Source organism: Theropithecus gelada, chromosome 2 (genome assembly GCF_003255815.1).
Source record: "Theropithecus gelada isolate Dixy chromosome 2, Tgel_1.0, whole genome shotgun sequence".
Taxonomy (NCBI): Eukaryota; Metazoa; Chordata; class Mammalia; order Primates; family Cercopithecidae; genus Theropithecus; species Theropithecus gelada.
Genome location: NC_037669.1, coordinates 98,485,851 through 98,501,566, shown reverse-complemented (window position 1 = coordinate 98,501,566; position 15,716 = coordinate 98,485,851). Strand labels below are relative to the sequence as shown.

The 15,716-nt window shown below is 38.3% G+C and overlaps 1 protein-coding gene and 1 non-coding gene across 5 annotated transcripts in view; both read right to left on the bottom strand.

Annotated features, from left to right (window-relative positions):
• Positions 1-15,716, bottom strand: part of ULK4 (unc-51 like kinase 4) — a 696,865-nt gene that overhangs the window by 608,714 nt on the left and 72,435 nt on the right. For all 4 annotated transcript variants that reach the window (XM_025376619.1, XM_025376622.1, XM_025376621.1 and 1 more), the window contains 4 exons: positions 12,665-12,769; positions 9,417-9,477; positions 7,815-7,996; positions 6,525-6,571 (listed from right to left, as the gene is read on the bottom strand). In XM_025376619.1, the coding sequence (XP_025232404.1) occupies positions 6,525-6,571; positions 7,815-7,996; positions 9,417-9,477; positions 12,665-12,769 (395 nt within the window). The remainder of the gene's footprint in view (positions 1-6,524; positions 6,572-7,814; positions 7,997-9,416; positions 9,478-12,664; positions 12,770-15,716) is intronic.
• LOC112619907 lies at positions 11,097-11,229 on the bottom strand. Its single transcript, XR_003118385.1, has one exon. It is a non-coding gene; the product is annotated as a U8 small nucleolar RNA (small nucleolar RNA).

Genomic DNA, 15,716 nt, shown 5'->3' with positions numbered 1-15,716 from the left:
AGTTTGAGAAAATCTCAGATGACATGCATAGATAGAATTCAGACTGACAGAGAACCAACAAAGGAATCCCCTGTCTAAGAACTACAGGTAGACAGATGTTCCCAAGGAAGCCTCAGGGACTTGGAACAAACTAAGACAGAAAGCAAGAATCAGCCACAGGACAATCATCAGATTATAACTGCACAAGGAACAATTGTGTCCTTGTACAAGAAACAGTTGAGTCAATCAGGTCCTGCCTCTTTTCCATCACCCTTCCCTGGTACACAGAATAAACCCTGCAGACCTGGCCTCCTGGGTAAATGTGGAAATTGTTCCTACAGTGAGCAATCCACCTTGGGGTGGGACATAGGTATGGATGTGGGAAGCAGAGACAGTGGTCTTCGAGATACTGAAACAGGGAAGGGGTTAAGTGAGGAAAGCCAACTCCACTCCAAATAAAAACCCACCCTGGCAATTGCAGAGGCCTCCAGCCTGCCTACCTGATCTTCGGTCAGCTAGAATTCCAAATTAAAGTCAACCAGTCAACAGGCCTCACCTACCCACATACCAACCCTTTATTTAAAGGAGAGGCTATTGGAGAAAGAGACTTAGGCAAGCATAAAGGAAACTCATATTGCCAACTTCTATACCAATCAATTTAATCATTTATTCATAATATAAACTAAGAACCAGAGATCACCAGGCATTTGAGAAATAAACAGCATTAAAAAGCAGGACCAAGGGCACGCCCAAGATGGCCGAATAGGAACAGCTCCAGCCTCCAGCTCCCAGTGTGAGTGACACAGAAGACGAGTGATTTCTGCATTTTCAACTAAGGTACTGGGTTCATCTCACTGGGGAGTGCCGGACAATCGGTGCTGGTCAGCTGCTGCAGCCCGACCAGCGAGAGCTGAAGCAGGGTGAGGCATTGCCTCACCTGGGAAGTGCAAGGGGGAAAGCAATCCCTTTTCCTAGCCAAGGGAAACTGAGACCCACAACACCTGGAAAATCGGGTAACTCCCACCCTAATACTGCACTTTACCAAGGGTCTTAGCAAACGGCACACTAGGAGATTATATCCCACACGCAGCCCTGAGGGTCCCACACCCACGGAGCCTCCCTCATTGCTAGCACAGCAGTCTGAGATCTAAGTGCAAGGCAGCAGCGAAGCTGGGGGAGGGACACCTGCCATTGCTGAGGCTTAAGTAGGTAAACAAAGCCACCTGGAAGCTCGAATTGGGTGGAGCCCACTGCAGCTCATGGAGGCCGGCCTGCCTCTGTAGGCTCCTCCTCTGGGGACAGGGCATAGCTAAACAAAAAGCAGCAGAAACCTCGGCAGAGGTAAATGCCCCTGTCTGATAGCTTTGAAGAGAGCAGTGGATCTCCCAGCATGGAGGTTGAGATCTGAGAACGGACAGACTGCCTGCTCAAGTGGGTCCCTGACCCCTGAGTAGCCTAACTGGGAGACATCCTCCACTAGGTGCAGACAGACACCTCACACCTCACACGGTGGGGTACACCCCTGAGACAAAGCTTCCAGAGCAAGAATTAGACAGCAACACTCGCTGTTCAGCAATATTCTATCTTCTGCAGCCTCTGCTGCTGATACCCAGGCAAGCAGGGTCTGGAGTGGACCTCAAGCAAACTCCAACAGACCTACAGCTGAGGGTCCTGACTGTTAGAAGGAAAACTAACAAACAGAAAGGACACCCACACCAAAACCCCATCAGTACGTCACCATCATCAAAGACCAAAGGCAGATAAAACCACAAAGATGGGGAGAAAGCAGGGCAGAAAAGCTGGAAATTCAAAAAATAAGAGCGCATCACCCCCTCCAAAGGAACGCAGCTCATCGCCAGCAGCGGAACAAAGCTGGATGGAGAATGACTTTGACGAGTTGAGACAAGAAGGCTTCAGTCGGTCAAACTTCTCAGAGTTAAAAGAGGAACTACGTAACCAGTGCAAAGAAACTAAAAACCTTGAAAAAAGAATGGATGAATGGATAACTAGAATAATCAATGCAGAGAAGACCTTAAAAGAACTGATAGAGATGAAAACCATCACATGAGAAATACGTGACAAGTGCACAAGCTTCAGTAACTGACTCAATCAACTGGAAGAAACAGTATCAGCGATTGAAGATCATATGAATGAAATGAAGCAAGAAGAGAAGTATGGAGAAAAAAGAGTAAAAAGAAATGAACAAAGCCTCCAAGAAGTATGGGATTACGTGAAAAGACCAAATCTACATCTGAGTGGTGTACCTGAAAGTGAGCGGGAAAAACGAACCAAGTTGGAAAACACTCTGCAGGATATCATCCAGGAGAACTTCCCCGACCTAGTAAGGCAGGCCAACATACAAATTCAGGAAATACAGAGAACGCCACAAAGATACTCCTCGAGAAGAGCAACTCCAAGATACATAATTGTCAGATTCACCAAAGTTGAAATGAAGGAAAAAATGTTAAGGGCAGCCAGAGAGAAAGGTCAGGTTACACACAAAGGGAAGCCCATCAGACTAACAGCAGATCTCTCGGCAGAAACTCTACAAGCCAGAAGAGAGTGGGGGCCAATATTCAGCATTCTTAAAGAAAAGAATTTTAAACCCAGAATTTCATATCCAGCCAAACTAAGTTTCATAAGTGAAGGAGAAATAAAATCCTTTACAGACAAGCAAATGCTTAGAGATTTTGTCACCACCAGGCCTGCCTTACAAGAGGCCCTGAAGGAAGCACTAAACATGGAAAGGAACAACCGGTACCAGCCATTGCAAAAACATGCCAAAATGTAAAAACCATCAAGGCTAGGAAGAAACTGCATCAACTAAAGAGCAAAATAACCAGTTAATATCATAATGGCAGGATCAAGTTCACACATAACAATATTAACCTTAAATGTAAATGTACTAAATGCTCCAATTAAAAGACACAGACTGGCAAACTGGATAGAGTCAAGACTCATCAGTTTGCTGTATTCAGGAGACCCATGTCACATGCAGAGATACACATAGGCTCAAAATAAAGGGATGGAGGAAGATCTACCAAGCAAATGGAAAACAAAAAAAAGCAGGGGTTGCAATACTAGTCTCTGATAAAACAGATTTTAACCATCAAAGATCAAAAGAGACACAGAAGGCCATTACATAATGGTAAAGGGATCAATTCATCAGGAAGAGCTACCTATCCTACATATATATGCACCCAATACAGGAGCACCCAGATTCATAAAGCAAGTCCTTAGAGACTTACAAGGAGACTTAGACTCCCATACAATAATAATGGGAGACTTTAACAGCCCACTGTCAACATTAGACAGATCAACGAGACAGAAAGTCAACAAGGATATCCAGGAATTAAACTCAACTCTGCACCAAGTGGACCTAATAGACATCTACAGAACTCTCCACCCCAAATCAACAGAATATACATTCTTCTCAGCACCACATCGCACTTATTCCAAAACTGACCACATAGTTGGAAGTAAAGCACTCCTCAGCAAATGTAAAAGAACAGAAATTATAACAAACTGTCTCTCAGACCACAGTGCAATCAAACTAGAACTCAGGACTAAGAAACTCAATCAAAACCACTCAACTACATGGAAACTGAATCAGACCAATTGTCCTATAGAACTGATGTTTACGGTCTGTTAAAATAAACATAGAAATTGACCCTCCTAGTCTTAAACCTCGAGAAAGTTACATTTGTCTTATCTGAGTTCCTTTCTTGGGAAACCAACCATCAGGACTCCCAGATAGTTATCAAGGAACTGAAACTTAACAGATCACCACATCTGGACCATAAAATACCAGACCCCCTCACTCATCACAATTGCCCAATCAACTACCTGCTTCCTGTCAACCAACTCCTCTTCCTCACCCTTCCTAATTCCTGTTTTCCCATACATGGTTACATTCCTTCCCTGCTAAATAAACCCCTGGTTTTAGTCAGTTGAGGAGACAAATTTGAGACTGATCTCCCATCTCCTTAGCTGCAGCATCCAATTGAAGCCTTCTTCCCTAGCAATACTCATTGTCTCCGTGATTGGCTTTCTGTGCTGTAAGCAACAGGACCTAGACCAAACCCCTTGATGTTTCAGTAGCAATATGAGGCACTCACTACAAGCAAATTCACAAAGACAGAATAAGTAGAGTATAGGTTACCAGGACTGGGGAAGGGAAAAGGGAAGTTACTGTTTAATGGGTAAGGAGCTTCTGTTTAAGATGATGAAAAAGTTCTGGAAATGAATAGTGGTGAGGGTTATACAAAAATGAGAATGAACTAAACGCCACTGTACACATAAAAATGGCTAAAATGGTATGTTTTAAATTATGCATAATTTACAATTAACAAATTTTTTTAATTATAGTATTACTGTATGTGAATTATACCTCAAAGTTGACTGGCAAGGATAAAAGGATATACAATTTGATAAATACTCAATGTTGGAAGTTCTAACAAAAGGTATTTTAAACACACCGACTGGGATTATGTATTGATACAATTTTGATTTTTAAGAGTATTTCAGCAATTTTTCAGAAGTCACAAAAATATTTACTGCCTTCTATCGATTTGTTCTAATTCTATGAATCTTCCCTAAAGAGAAAAAGAAAAAGCAGACACAAAGATTTAATCTCAAAAATGTTCATCAAAATGTTGTTTACAACATTATAATACTATCCAAAAATAGTAAACAAAATGATCAGATATTCACAACATATAAAAAGTTTATCTTAAGTATTATGTATTTTATTTTTAAATGTTAATAACATTTAAAATACATAATACATATGTTACAGGGAAAACAAACATAAAATTATATCATGTGATTCTAATTTTTTACATGCAAAACAAAACTAAGGAATAAATATATCTACTTCAATAATAATTATCTCCCAGACTAAGTTAAGGACCCTTTACCATATGCTGTCAAGGTAATATAACCTGAGGTCAGAGAAAACCTCGCTGGAAGTGGCTTTGAATGGAGAAAGAGAATAAAAGAGGATTCCTACCAGACAACTTGTCTACCTCAGTATCATTTTATTCAAATTAAAACTGTTTTACAATCAAACTTCAATTTTTAAAAGTGGGGGAAAAAAACAGTACGTGTGAATTTTGGTATCCAAGCAGATACTAAAACCAATCTCTGGGCTGATACAGAGGGATGACTGTACTTGGAAATGATCTGGAATGTCTGTTTTAAAATGTCAGCAGGGGGCACCCTGTTCAAGGATATAACACGTTTTAAATAAAAGTGCTTAAATAAATATCTCAGTGATTCATTTTTAATGAGCATACTATTAGCCTTCTCTAAGTATTAAATACTCAGCCATTACCTAAAAATCCTAGTTTCTATTACCAGATTTTACTTTGGGAAAGTAACATCAGAAGATGTATAGTAAGAATTACCCTTATTATTAAGCATTTTTTAAACTCCTATTGGTTCACCCATATTTCACCAGTATAGAAGAATAATTATTATCATACCACTGCCACAATTCACAAAATTCTTTCACCTCCATTTTTTCATGTGCCTGTCCTAACAATCATGAGATAAGCAAGCTTGATGATAATAACTACAACTTCTACAGCCCCAACCCCATTGTAAATGAAATACCCACTAAGAATCAGGCACTACACAAGGTATCTCATATATTTACCTCATTCAAAGTTGAACAATTACCAAAAATCTATGAAGTAGTTATCCCATCCCAATTTTACAGATGAGGAAACTGAGGCTCAGCAATTAAAAGTACTTGGTCCAGAAAGCAGATCTTTGATCCACACCCAGGTCTGTCTGAATCTTAAACCTATGCCATTTCCTTGTCCCAGCCACACTCCCCAGGAAGCAGAGATAGAGAAAAAGATAATCATTTGGCCAAGTCTTATTGGCAACCAGAACCGAGGGCCTTCTAACACTTGATTTACTATGCTTTTCACCTGGTATGTTGCTTCTATAAAAAGCAAGGACACTTCCTTCCATCAGGAGTTTATAAATCATAATCCCATTAGATTGTAAATAACATCTAGGGAAGCTATGTGCTACAAGAGGGAAAGATAAGGGTGGCCAAGGGAAACTTCAAGGAAGTATAACTAAATTAATACACAGGGATCGGGGTTTAAGTATTTTATAACCAATACTCAAAACAGTAACAGTGAGCCAGGCACAGTGGCTCACACCTGTAATCCTAACACTTTGGGAGTCAGAGATGGGAGAATCACTTGAGTCCAGGAGTTCAAAACCAGCCTGGGCAACATAGTGAGAGACCTTGTTTCTACGAAAATAAAAAAACAATAACAGTTAATAAAGTTTCCAAGAGTACCTTAGATAATCCCAGAATTGTATTTATAATATTAGGAGAAGGGCCATTTTTATTATTCTAAAATTTATAATTGGAATGCCCATAAAAATTGCCTATGAGTAGAGTCATCATTACATCAGAACAATTTAATAATTACTTAGGACTCTGTTTTTGATAAATATGTACGCTGTAACTACTTAATAAAGTCATGAAAAATAATTTTTAAAATATAAATGTTACTTACATATCCCAGTTTGGAGCTATCCGCAAATGCTGGATTAGCAATTGGAACTAGAATAAAAAATTTAAATGTAAAAAAAAGAAAAAATTAAAATGCAAAGTCACAAAACACAGAAAATGACAGCAAAGTTAACAGCCCAGGACTTTATAAAAAGGAAGTTTACACTGTACACCAAAAATGATATTTACTAAATTACAAAGGCACTAGCATATAAGATTAAAATAAAAACTAAGAACAGTACTTTTAGTTTCTCCTACCACTTTATATTCACTAAATTACTGCCCTTACCTGACAGACACACACCAACTATCAAAAAAAGTAACCTTAATATTATCCTGGAAACAAATGAACTTAAATTTTTTCAAGCCAATTCCCAAATGAGGGACCACTATGGAAAACATCTCCGAACCACTGTAATTCCTTTCTGAGGATGACTTCAAAAACTCTGCCAATCGATGCTCAAACATGAGCCAAAAGAAACAAAAACCAAAAAAACTCTGACAAATTCCCTTGAGCTTACCAATAGACCAAGATAGTCCAAAAAGTAATATTCCCAGGGGAAGAGGAAAAAAAATGTCTTAGAGGATTGATGTCTTCCTTCAATGTTACATCAGAAACCTTGCAGTTTACCAGAGGACCCAGTAAAGGAACCAACACCCCCAACCCATTCCACGTGGGGAGTTCATTCCAGTCACTACTGAGAAGGTAAAAGGTCTTATGACATCACTTTTTTTTTTTTTAATTTTATTTTTTTTTATTTTTTTGAGATGGAGTTTCACTCTTTTTGCCCAGGCGTGATCTCAGCTCACTGCAACCTCTGCCTCCCAGGTTCAAGTGATTCTCCTGCCTCAGCCTCCCAAGTAGCTGGGATTACAGGGGTGCACCACCACACCCAGCTAATTTTGTACTTTTAGTAGAGACAGGGTTTTGCCAGGTTGACCAGGCTGGTTTCAAACTCCTGACCTCAGGTGATCCACCCACCTTGGCCTCCCAAAGTGCTGGGATTACAGGTATGAGCCACCACGCCCAGCCTGATTTCAGGTATTTTTTTAAAATCTTACAAGTTAACATAAAATGGAAACCTGAGTATTACAAACAAACACAGTTCAAAATCACCATCTACTCTCATCTACTTTAGGATCTAAGGATTAAACAGAAGATAATTTTCATAAACCTAAAATCGTGATAAATCAGTTTTTTCATGGTAGTTAAATCAAACTGATATTTCAGCACTTGTTCGAGTCTCTATAGAAGCACAAATTAAAACGCATAAGGCATGTCACAAAGGCCTACCAGGGGGGAATGGAGGAGCCTGGTGGCCACCTCCTGCTGACCAGCCACCACGCACAAATAGCAAAGGAGATTCAGCTTGGCTCGGGAGGCCCCCATGCTCTTCTCAGTGGAGTCGATCTGCGAGCACACTTGTTGCAAAAAGTCATTCCAATCTTGGTCTTTCAGAAATAATAACTTATCCACTGCCATGGAAAGAAAATAATAAAAGTATGTATGATGAGAAAAAGAACTGCTGGAAACATTACATGAAAAATAAACACAGAATTACAACAGCTAAGATGAGGACAAACATTACACTGTCAAAACCAAAAATACTCCAAAGATGACACTACTTTTATTTGTCCTTCCATATTCCTAATCTCTATCTATCCATGGCAACTTTTTAACCACTTCAATGGAAAGCTATACTTTCAAAAAAAGCAGATGTCCTAAGCAGAACTGTCCCACAACCTACACCACAACAAAATGCAAAGTTCAACACAACTGGAGTAAAAGACAAAAGAGCCTTGGTATAAATAAATCAACTCTCAAATATTGAGAAAAGCACAAATCCTACGGTTCTTAAAAAGTTCCAATAAAATTATTGTAAAAAAATAATGCGAATAACATGATAGCTAAAAATCACCTGAAATCCCTACCTCCAAATCCCTATACAAAAAAATGGCAAAATCTAGGAAATGTGATACCCCCTAAAATTAACATATTTTTGGCTGATCTCTATCTTTAGACAAAGTAAATTATAAATATAATTTCCTAAATAACTCAAAGAAGAAAAGGGAAATAGTATTTCCATGTAATAATTCTCTAGGTTTGTGTAAATAGTCCTACTTGGCTCTGAAAGCACTATTAATAATACTTAGCTTCAAAAACATCCTTCTGCACAGTTTCTTTTTTGTTTTTATCAGTAATTAAGTTGATCGATATAAACCCTTAGCTGGTTTATTTAAACCTAAATATATTTTAAATTTACTTCAAATCATAGATTCTACTCTAGCCACGATGAATAATTTTCCCCAAATCAAGTTTAACAGCTTAAAATATAATTTGTTAAACAAAAAAACCAGTTTAAAGTATGTAAAAATTTCTGATGGTCACCCTAAGTAAGACTTTCGTTAGCTCAACAGAAATGTAATAATTATCCCTTAAGTATCTCCACTCCCATACCACCTCCACAGTCATGAACCACCTAGTCCCATTCTCAAATGTCCTAGTCCCTCCAATAGAATCCCAATCCTTCATTGTTGTCCCCAAACCTGTATACCTACACCAGCCATAAATGGTGGAAATTCAACCAGCTCTAAGAAAGAAAGGGAAGCGAAGACCTCCTACCCACTCTACAGGAAAACCAGTCCAGATCTACAGGAACCTCCCTACCCAGAAGAGAACAGGGCAGCCCAGACTCAGCTAAGAAATGTCAACAGATGGCACAAATGAATTACAGATTGTTTACAATTCGTATAACACTGCCCCAAGAATATAGGCAATTGTCAAGACAAAATAAATTTAGTTATTCACATACAAATATTCTATTTGCAAATAAATTTCATATTTGTATCTGTATACAAATAGTGTACATGTTTGATAAGTCCTTTATGATCCTACCTGAATATGCTGGTAGATGCAATATTTTTGTATCAAATTTAACTGGTGGCTGTTTCATTATCTGTGGTTAAAAAAAAAAAAAAAAAAGCTTTTGAGACAATTTTTAAGATGGATATCTATCTCCTTATATGTCCCTAGTGTCAGATAATAAATCAATGAGGACAAAAAAGAATGTGTAAAATTTGTTACCAAAAAGAATAAGAACAATGACTTTTCAGATTAAAAACATACAAATATAGATAAGAAGTTATTTTTTTTAATGATTTCAATTGATATCTGTAATAAAATAAAGCTTCACAGAAAACATTCACCCCATCTTGGCTTACTTTTTAGCTAACTTACCTCTAATTAGAAATTCAGTCATTCAACAAATATCTATTGGGTTCCTGCCAAGGTAAGGCTCTATGCCAAGTGCTAATGGGGATACAAAGATATAAAAGACACAATCCTATTTTCAGAGAGCTGACATCCTAGTTGGGAAGATGAGACAAACACTTGATAAACAACGAAATATTTCACAATTCAAAACATGCAGGACATAACTACAGACAAAACACTGGACAGAAAGAATTTTTTTGTAAACAGCAGTTTAGAGAATACAGCAAGCACTTTAGTTGATATAGTTAGGACCAGGTTTACAGAAGAGGTAGGTGGTGAGTTGAGGTGTTGAAGGATGGTTACAACTTTATGGTTATATCAGAGAAGACAGCATTCCAGGAAGCCATAATAGCATGAATTGGAAAGTGTACGACTTATTTGAGAAATGTGAAGAAATCATGTAGTTGGATCCATGAGTTTAGGACAGCCAGATACTTCATCTTGAGACCTTTAGTCAAAAATTCAACCATCATTTCCGTACCTAACTTCTGCAACACTTCTATCTGCAATATTTTTAGACCCTTTACTAATTAAGTAACCAGCATTACTGTATTTACCGTAGTAATCTTACTAAAATGCATATTCTCATTCTAATATCATAATCCAAATTCATAATCTCGTTCTAATCATGAGAAACCCTCAGACAAACCTAAATTAAGGGACGTTCTACAAAACACCCAACCAGTTACTCTTCAAAGTGTCAAGGACTTGAGTCATACGTTTCATAATATGTATTACAAAAAAATACAAAGGCCAGGCACGGTGGCTCACGCCTGTAATCCCAACACTTTGGGAGTCCTAGGCAGGTGGATCATGAGGTCAGGAGTTCAAGACCAGCCTGGCCAACATGGTGAAACTTCATCTCTACTAAAACTACAAAAATTAGCCAGGCATGGTGGCAGGTGCCTATAATCCCAGCAACTCAGGAGGCTGAGGCAAGAAAATAGCTTGAACCCGGGTGGCAGAGGTTGCAGTGAGCCGAGATCACACCACGCCACTGCACTCCAGCCTTGGTGACACAGTGAGACTCCATCTCAAAAAAAAAAAAAAAGACAAAGTGTCAAGGTCACGAAAGACAAGAAAGGTCTGAGAAATTCTGACAAGGCCATGAAAGACTAGGACAGACTAAACAAGACTAAGGAGGCAAAAAAACTAACTGTAAGGGGGGACCCGGAAAAAAAAAAAAAAAAAAAAAAAAGAACATTAGAGGCAACTGGTAAAATTCAAATAAGTTTGGTAGTTTAGTTAACAGCACTATACTCATGTTTGGTTTTTTTTTTTTCCTTTTCTTTTTCAGGAAGAATTAGAAAGGAGCAATCAGGGTATTGCAAGCCCTCATTACACAGAGATATTAATCAAGTATTATGCAACTCCAATTACCACATTCTACTGCCCTCCACAAGGAGGAACAGATAAGGATTATCCCGCCTGACTAACAATATACTAATGTTAATTCCCAGGTTTTGCAACCTATACTAAAGACCTATGAGATGTGAACATTAAGAGCAGCTGGGCGAAAGGTATATAGGAACTCTCAATTATTTTTGAACTTTTTCTCTAAGACTAAAAGTAGTTTAAAATTAAAAGTTAAACACAAAAATTTCTATTGATTAAGGCTTCCCAGAAACTATCAGATATGGTTATAAGAGGGAAAAAAGAAACACAGAATATTGTCTAAAGCAAGCTTGTCCAACCCGCAGCCCATGGGCTGTATGCAGCCCAAGACAGCTTTGAATATGGCCCAACACAAATTCATAAACTTTCTTAAAACATTGTAAGTTTTTTTGCAATTTTTTTTGTTTTTTAGTTCATCAGTTATCATTAGTGTATTTCATGTGTGGCCCAGGGAAGCCAAAAGATTGGACACCCCTGATAAAGATAACACAAATTGTTCTAGAAAGTCCAATTTGAAAATGCCCCAATGCACATCAAACTTAGCATAATAAAGTTACTCTGCCAGACATACGAACTCACAAAAGAATTAGCTCCACTACGAAAAATAGCTAAATAATCTATATGAAATGCTGTCTATCTAGAAAATAAAAATGAATCCAAGAACCCTTATGGTCTAAACCACAGTAATGTTCCCAATGAGATAAGAAAAAACAGTCATGAATTAATACAGAAAAAGACATTTAAAAAGGAAAAAGAAGCAGGAAAATTAAAATAGAGAATAAGTAGTAGAATGTGAGTATGCTGGGGAGCTGGAAGTCAAGACAAAACAGAGGGACTTAGAAATGAATTTGTTTTTTAAAGTAGATACTCATTATCCCCTAGCAATAAAGTATTATATTCCAAAAGACAAGCAGCAAAAAAACTCACACTGGTTTAGAAGTACATTGTGAACTATGATTTCTCAAGCTCCCATAATGTCTCCCCACTGTCTCCCCTGCAGTCTTAACAACCTGTGAGAGGGTAGGGCTTCTGTGTGATATGCCTGCCCAGCCCAGCCTGGTGAGCAGTGCCCTCTGACTGCTTCTGCCTTCAAAATACATCAGAGACTAGAATATTTAGAGTGATTCACATTAGTGCGTATGGAGAAACAAAGGCACCGAGAGCTAAGGTCTGAGGTCAAGAGGCTGGCAACCCCTCCATGGCATGTGGAAGAAAGCAGTGGTGAGAGGCAGAGCTGACTCATTCAAAACAGAGGGGAGAAAACTTAGAACTCCAGTGAAGTGGAAGTGAAGGCAGAGGAAAGGGTTGCAGACAGAGCGGGAGCGGGAAATGCAGACATGCAGCACAAATGAAACAGAAGCAGACAAGAGAAACAGGAAAGATTAGACAGCAAATAATATTCTGAATGAAAATCTCATGCAGATTTCAGATCTCAGTAAAGTCTACAACTCAGTTGTTAGAGTATCTTTCCACACCTTTGGATTGTCGATAATGGGGGTGACAACAAGATCTGAGTCTGTGTAGATAAGCTCTCTCATCTGGGATTCCAGGTCCTGCTGACTCAGGTGTCCACTTGCAATCTGAAATGAGAACAAAAATTAGACTTTGTTTCTGTGACTAATGTAGATCTTTAAACCACAGAACTAATAAGATGCTGAGGAAGACAACACTGTAAAATATCACCTATATCAATGTACTTCAACTGCTATTCAAGACACTTGTAGTCTTATTTGATTTTCACAAAAATCCTAAACTGTAGGCACCATCATTCCCATTTTACAGATAAAAATATAAAACTCTGAGAAAGTAACTGAATTGCTCATGTTACCACTAAGGCTGGCTAGGACTAGAAAAAAGATCTTTACAATTCAATGTTCTAAACTGTGATGAGGCAAATTGGTTTTTCCATTAACACCATGGCTTTTTTTTTTTTTTTTTTTTTTGAGATAGAGTCTCACTCTGTCATACAGGCTGGAGTGCAGTGGCACAATCTCAGCTCACTGCAACCTCTGCCTCCTGGGTTCAAGCGATTCTCCTGCTTCAGCCTCCCAAGTAGTGAAATTACTGGTGCACACCACCACGCCCAGCTAATTTTTATATTTTTAGTAGAGTCGGGGTTTCACCATGTTGGTCAGGCTGGTCTCGAACTCCTGATCTCAGGAGTTCTCAGGTGATCTGCCCACCTTGGCTTCCCAAAGTGCTGGAATTACAGGCGTGAGCCACGTGCCTGACCCACAGCTTTATTTTTCATTCACAGAATGCTAATCAATTTACTTCTGCTTTACAGAATATTCAATGTGAAGTTGAAGCTGTAACATAAAACAATTTTCAAACTTAACTACAGACCTGTTACCTAAGTGTTAAACCTCAATTATTTATTAAGCCTAGTTAGAGTTGATACATAATGAAATGAATCAGCAGACATTCACCATCAATTATTCCTCTGAGATGGTTCTTTGTGCTCTATTTAAACACAATTTGTATTCCTAGTGTTACACCTCAGTATTTCCCAACAGGAAAAAAAAAAAAAAGAGAGAGAGAGAATTTATGCTTAAGAACCTTAAAAGAAACAATGATTAGCAAACTAAATAAAATAGAAAAGTAAATTAGTGAAGTAAGGAATAAGGAAAATAAAGTATCCAAAACTGAATAAGGAAGGGGCATGGATAAAGGAACAGAGGAGTTAGCTAAGAAAGTTCCTGGAAACCCAAGCTGCCCCTTGCAACTCAGACAAAAGACACAAGAAAACACACAAAGAGGCCAGGCATGGTGTCTCACCCCTGTAATCCCAGCACTTTGGGAGGCCGAGGTGGGCAGATCATGAGGTCAGGAGTTTGAGACCAGCCTGACCAACATGGAAAACACCATCTCTACTAAAAATACAAAGATTAGCCAGAAGTGGTAGCATGCGCCTGTACTCCCAGCTACTCAGGGGGCTGAGGCAGGAGAATCGCTTGAACCTGGGAGGCGGAGGTTGCAGTGAGCCAAGATCGCACCACCACACTCCAGCCTAGGTGACAGAGCGAGATTGCGTTTAAAAAAAAAAAAAAAACCCACAAAGAATGAAGAGGAAGTTTGTTTAAAACAAGAAAATCTAAGTTTAAGAACATCTAAGTTAATTTTTTTTTAAGAAAATCTAAGTTTAATTTTTTTTTCAATTAAAGAAAAAAAAAAAGAAAGACGGACTTTCATGGCAAAAAGACGGGTAAACTTTCATTGCCGCTTGTTAATTATGTGCTCTTTGGGAAGTTAAAGAAAAAAGCTTTGTTTTCTTCATCTATAACAAAGATTAAAATGAACAAGCTTTCAGGTTTGTGAAGAATAAACACAAAGCATTTAAAACAATGCCTGGCACTGCTTGAGAGAAGACAGTGATAGTTTATCAAGACATTTAAATATATACATCATACTTGCTTCAGTGGAGAATGGATAGAGGGGAGCAATGGAGAACTGAGGGGACCAGTTAGCAGGTTACTGCAAAGCCTGGATGGAAAAGATGGTGTCTTGAGTGAGGAAGGTGGCAAAAGGAAAGGAAAGAAGTCAATGATGGAGCAAAGGGCTGGATATCCCTGCTGATTTAACACTGAGGAGGAACCACTAGTAAATTATATTAGTCCATAAAGTAAGACATCAATATTTGAAAGAGGTGGCCAAATTATCTTTACATATAGATGATATAACTGAACATCCAAAAAGCCAAAATTAATCAATGGGAAAACTATTCGAAATAACGTAAGAATTAGGCCAGGCGTGGTGGCTCACGCCTGTAATCCCAGCACTTTGGGAGGCCGAGGTGGGTAGATCACCCATGGCCAGGAATTCAAGACCAGTCTGGCCAAAATGGTGAAACCCCATCTCTCCTAAAAATATAAAAATTAGCTGGGTTTGGTGGCAGATGCCTGTGGTCCCAGCTACTCAGGAGGCTGAGGCAGGACAATCACTTGAACCTGGGAGGCGGAGGCTGCAATGAGCCAAGATCATGCCACTGCACTCCAGCCTGGGCAACAGAGCAAGACTCTGTCTCAAAGAAAAAAAAAAAGAACGTAAGATTAGTAAGGTGGACCAATTAAAAAATTGTATGCAAAAATTAATTTCATATAGGTAAATTGAATATATGCACAATTGCCAAGTTATAACAAATATCCCACTCACAATAGCAAAAATATATAAAATAAAATGCTCAGGAATAAACTGATCAATAATTGCAATCAGATCATAATCATTAAATGAAAATAATTGTTATAAAATTATACTCCCTTGTTTCAAAATGAACACGTGTATAAAACCAGAAGTAGTAGTATCAAAATGTATAAGATGTATGAGGTTACAGTGAACTACAATCCTACGATCACGCCACTGCACTCCAGCCTGGGCAACAGGCACTCAAAAAAAAAAAAATGTAATCAGTGTTTACTCAGGAATTACATAGTAAATAATTTTTCTATTTTCTTTGTCCTCTTTTACATTTTACAAGTTTTCTACAATTATATATATATTTTTTTTTTTTTTTTTTTTTTTTTTTTAGAA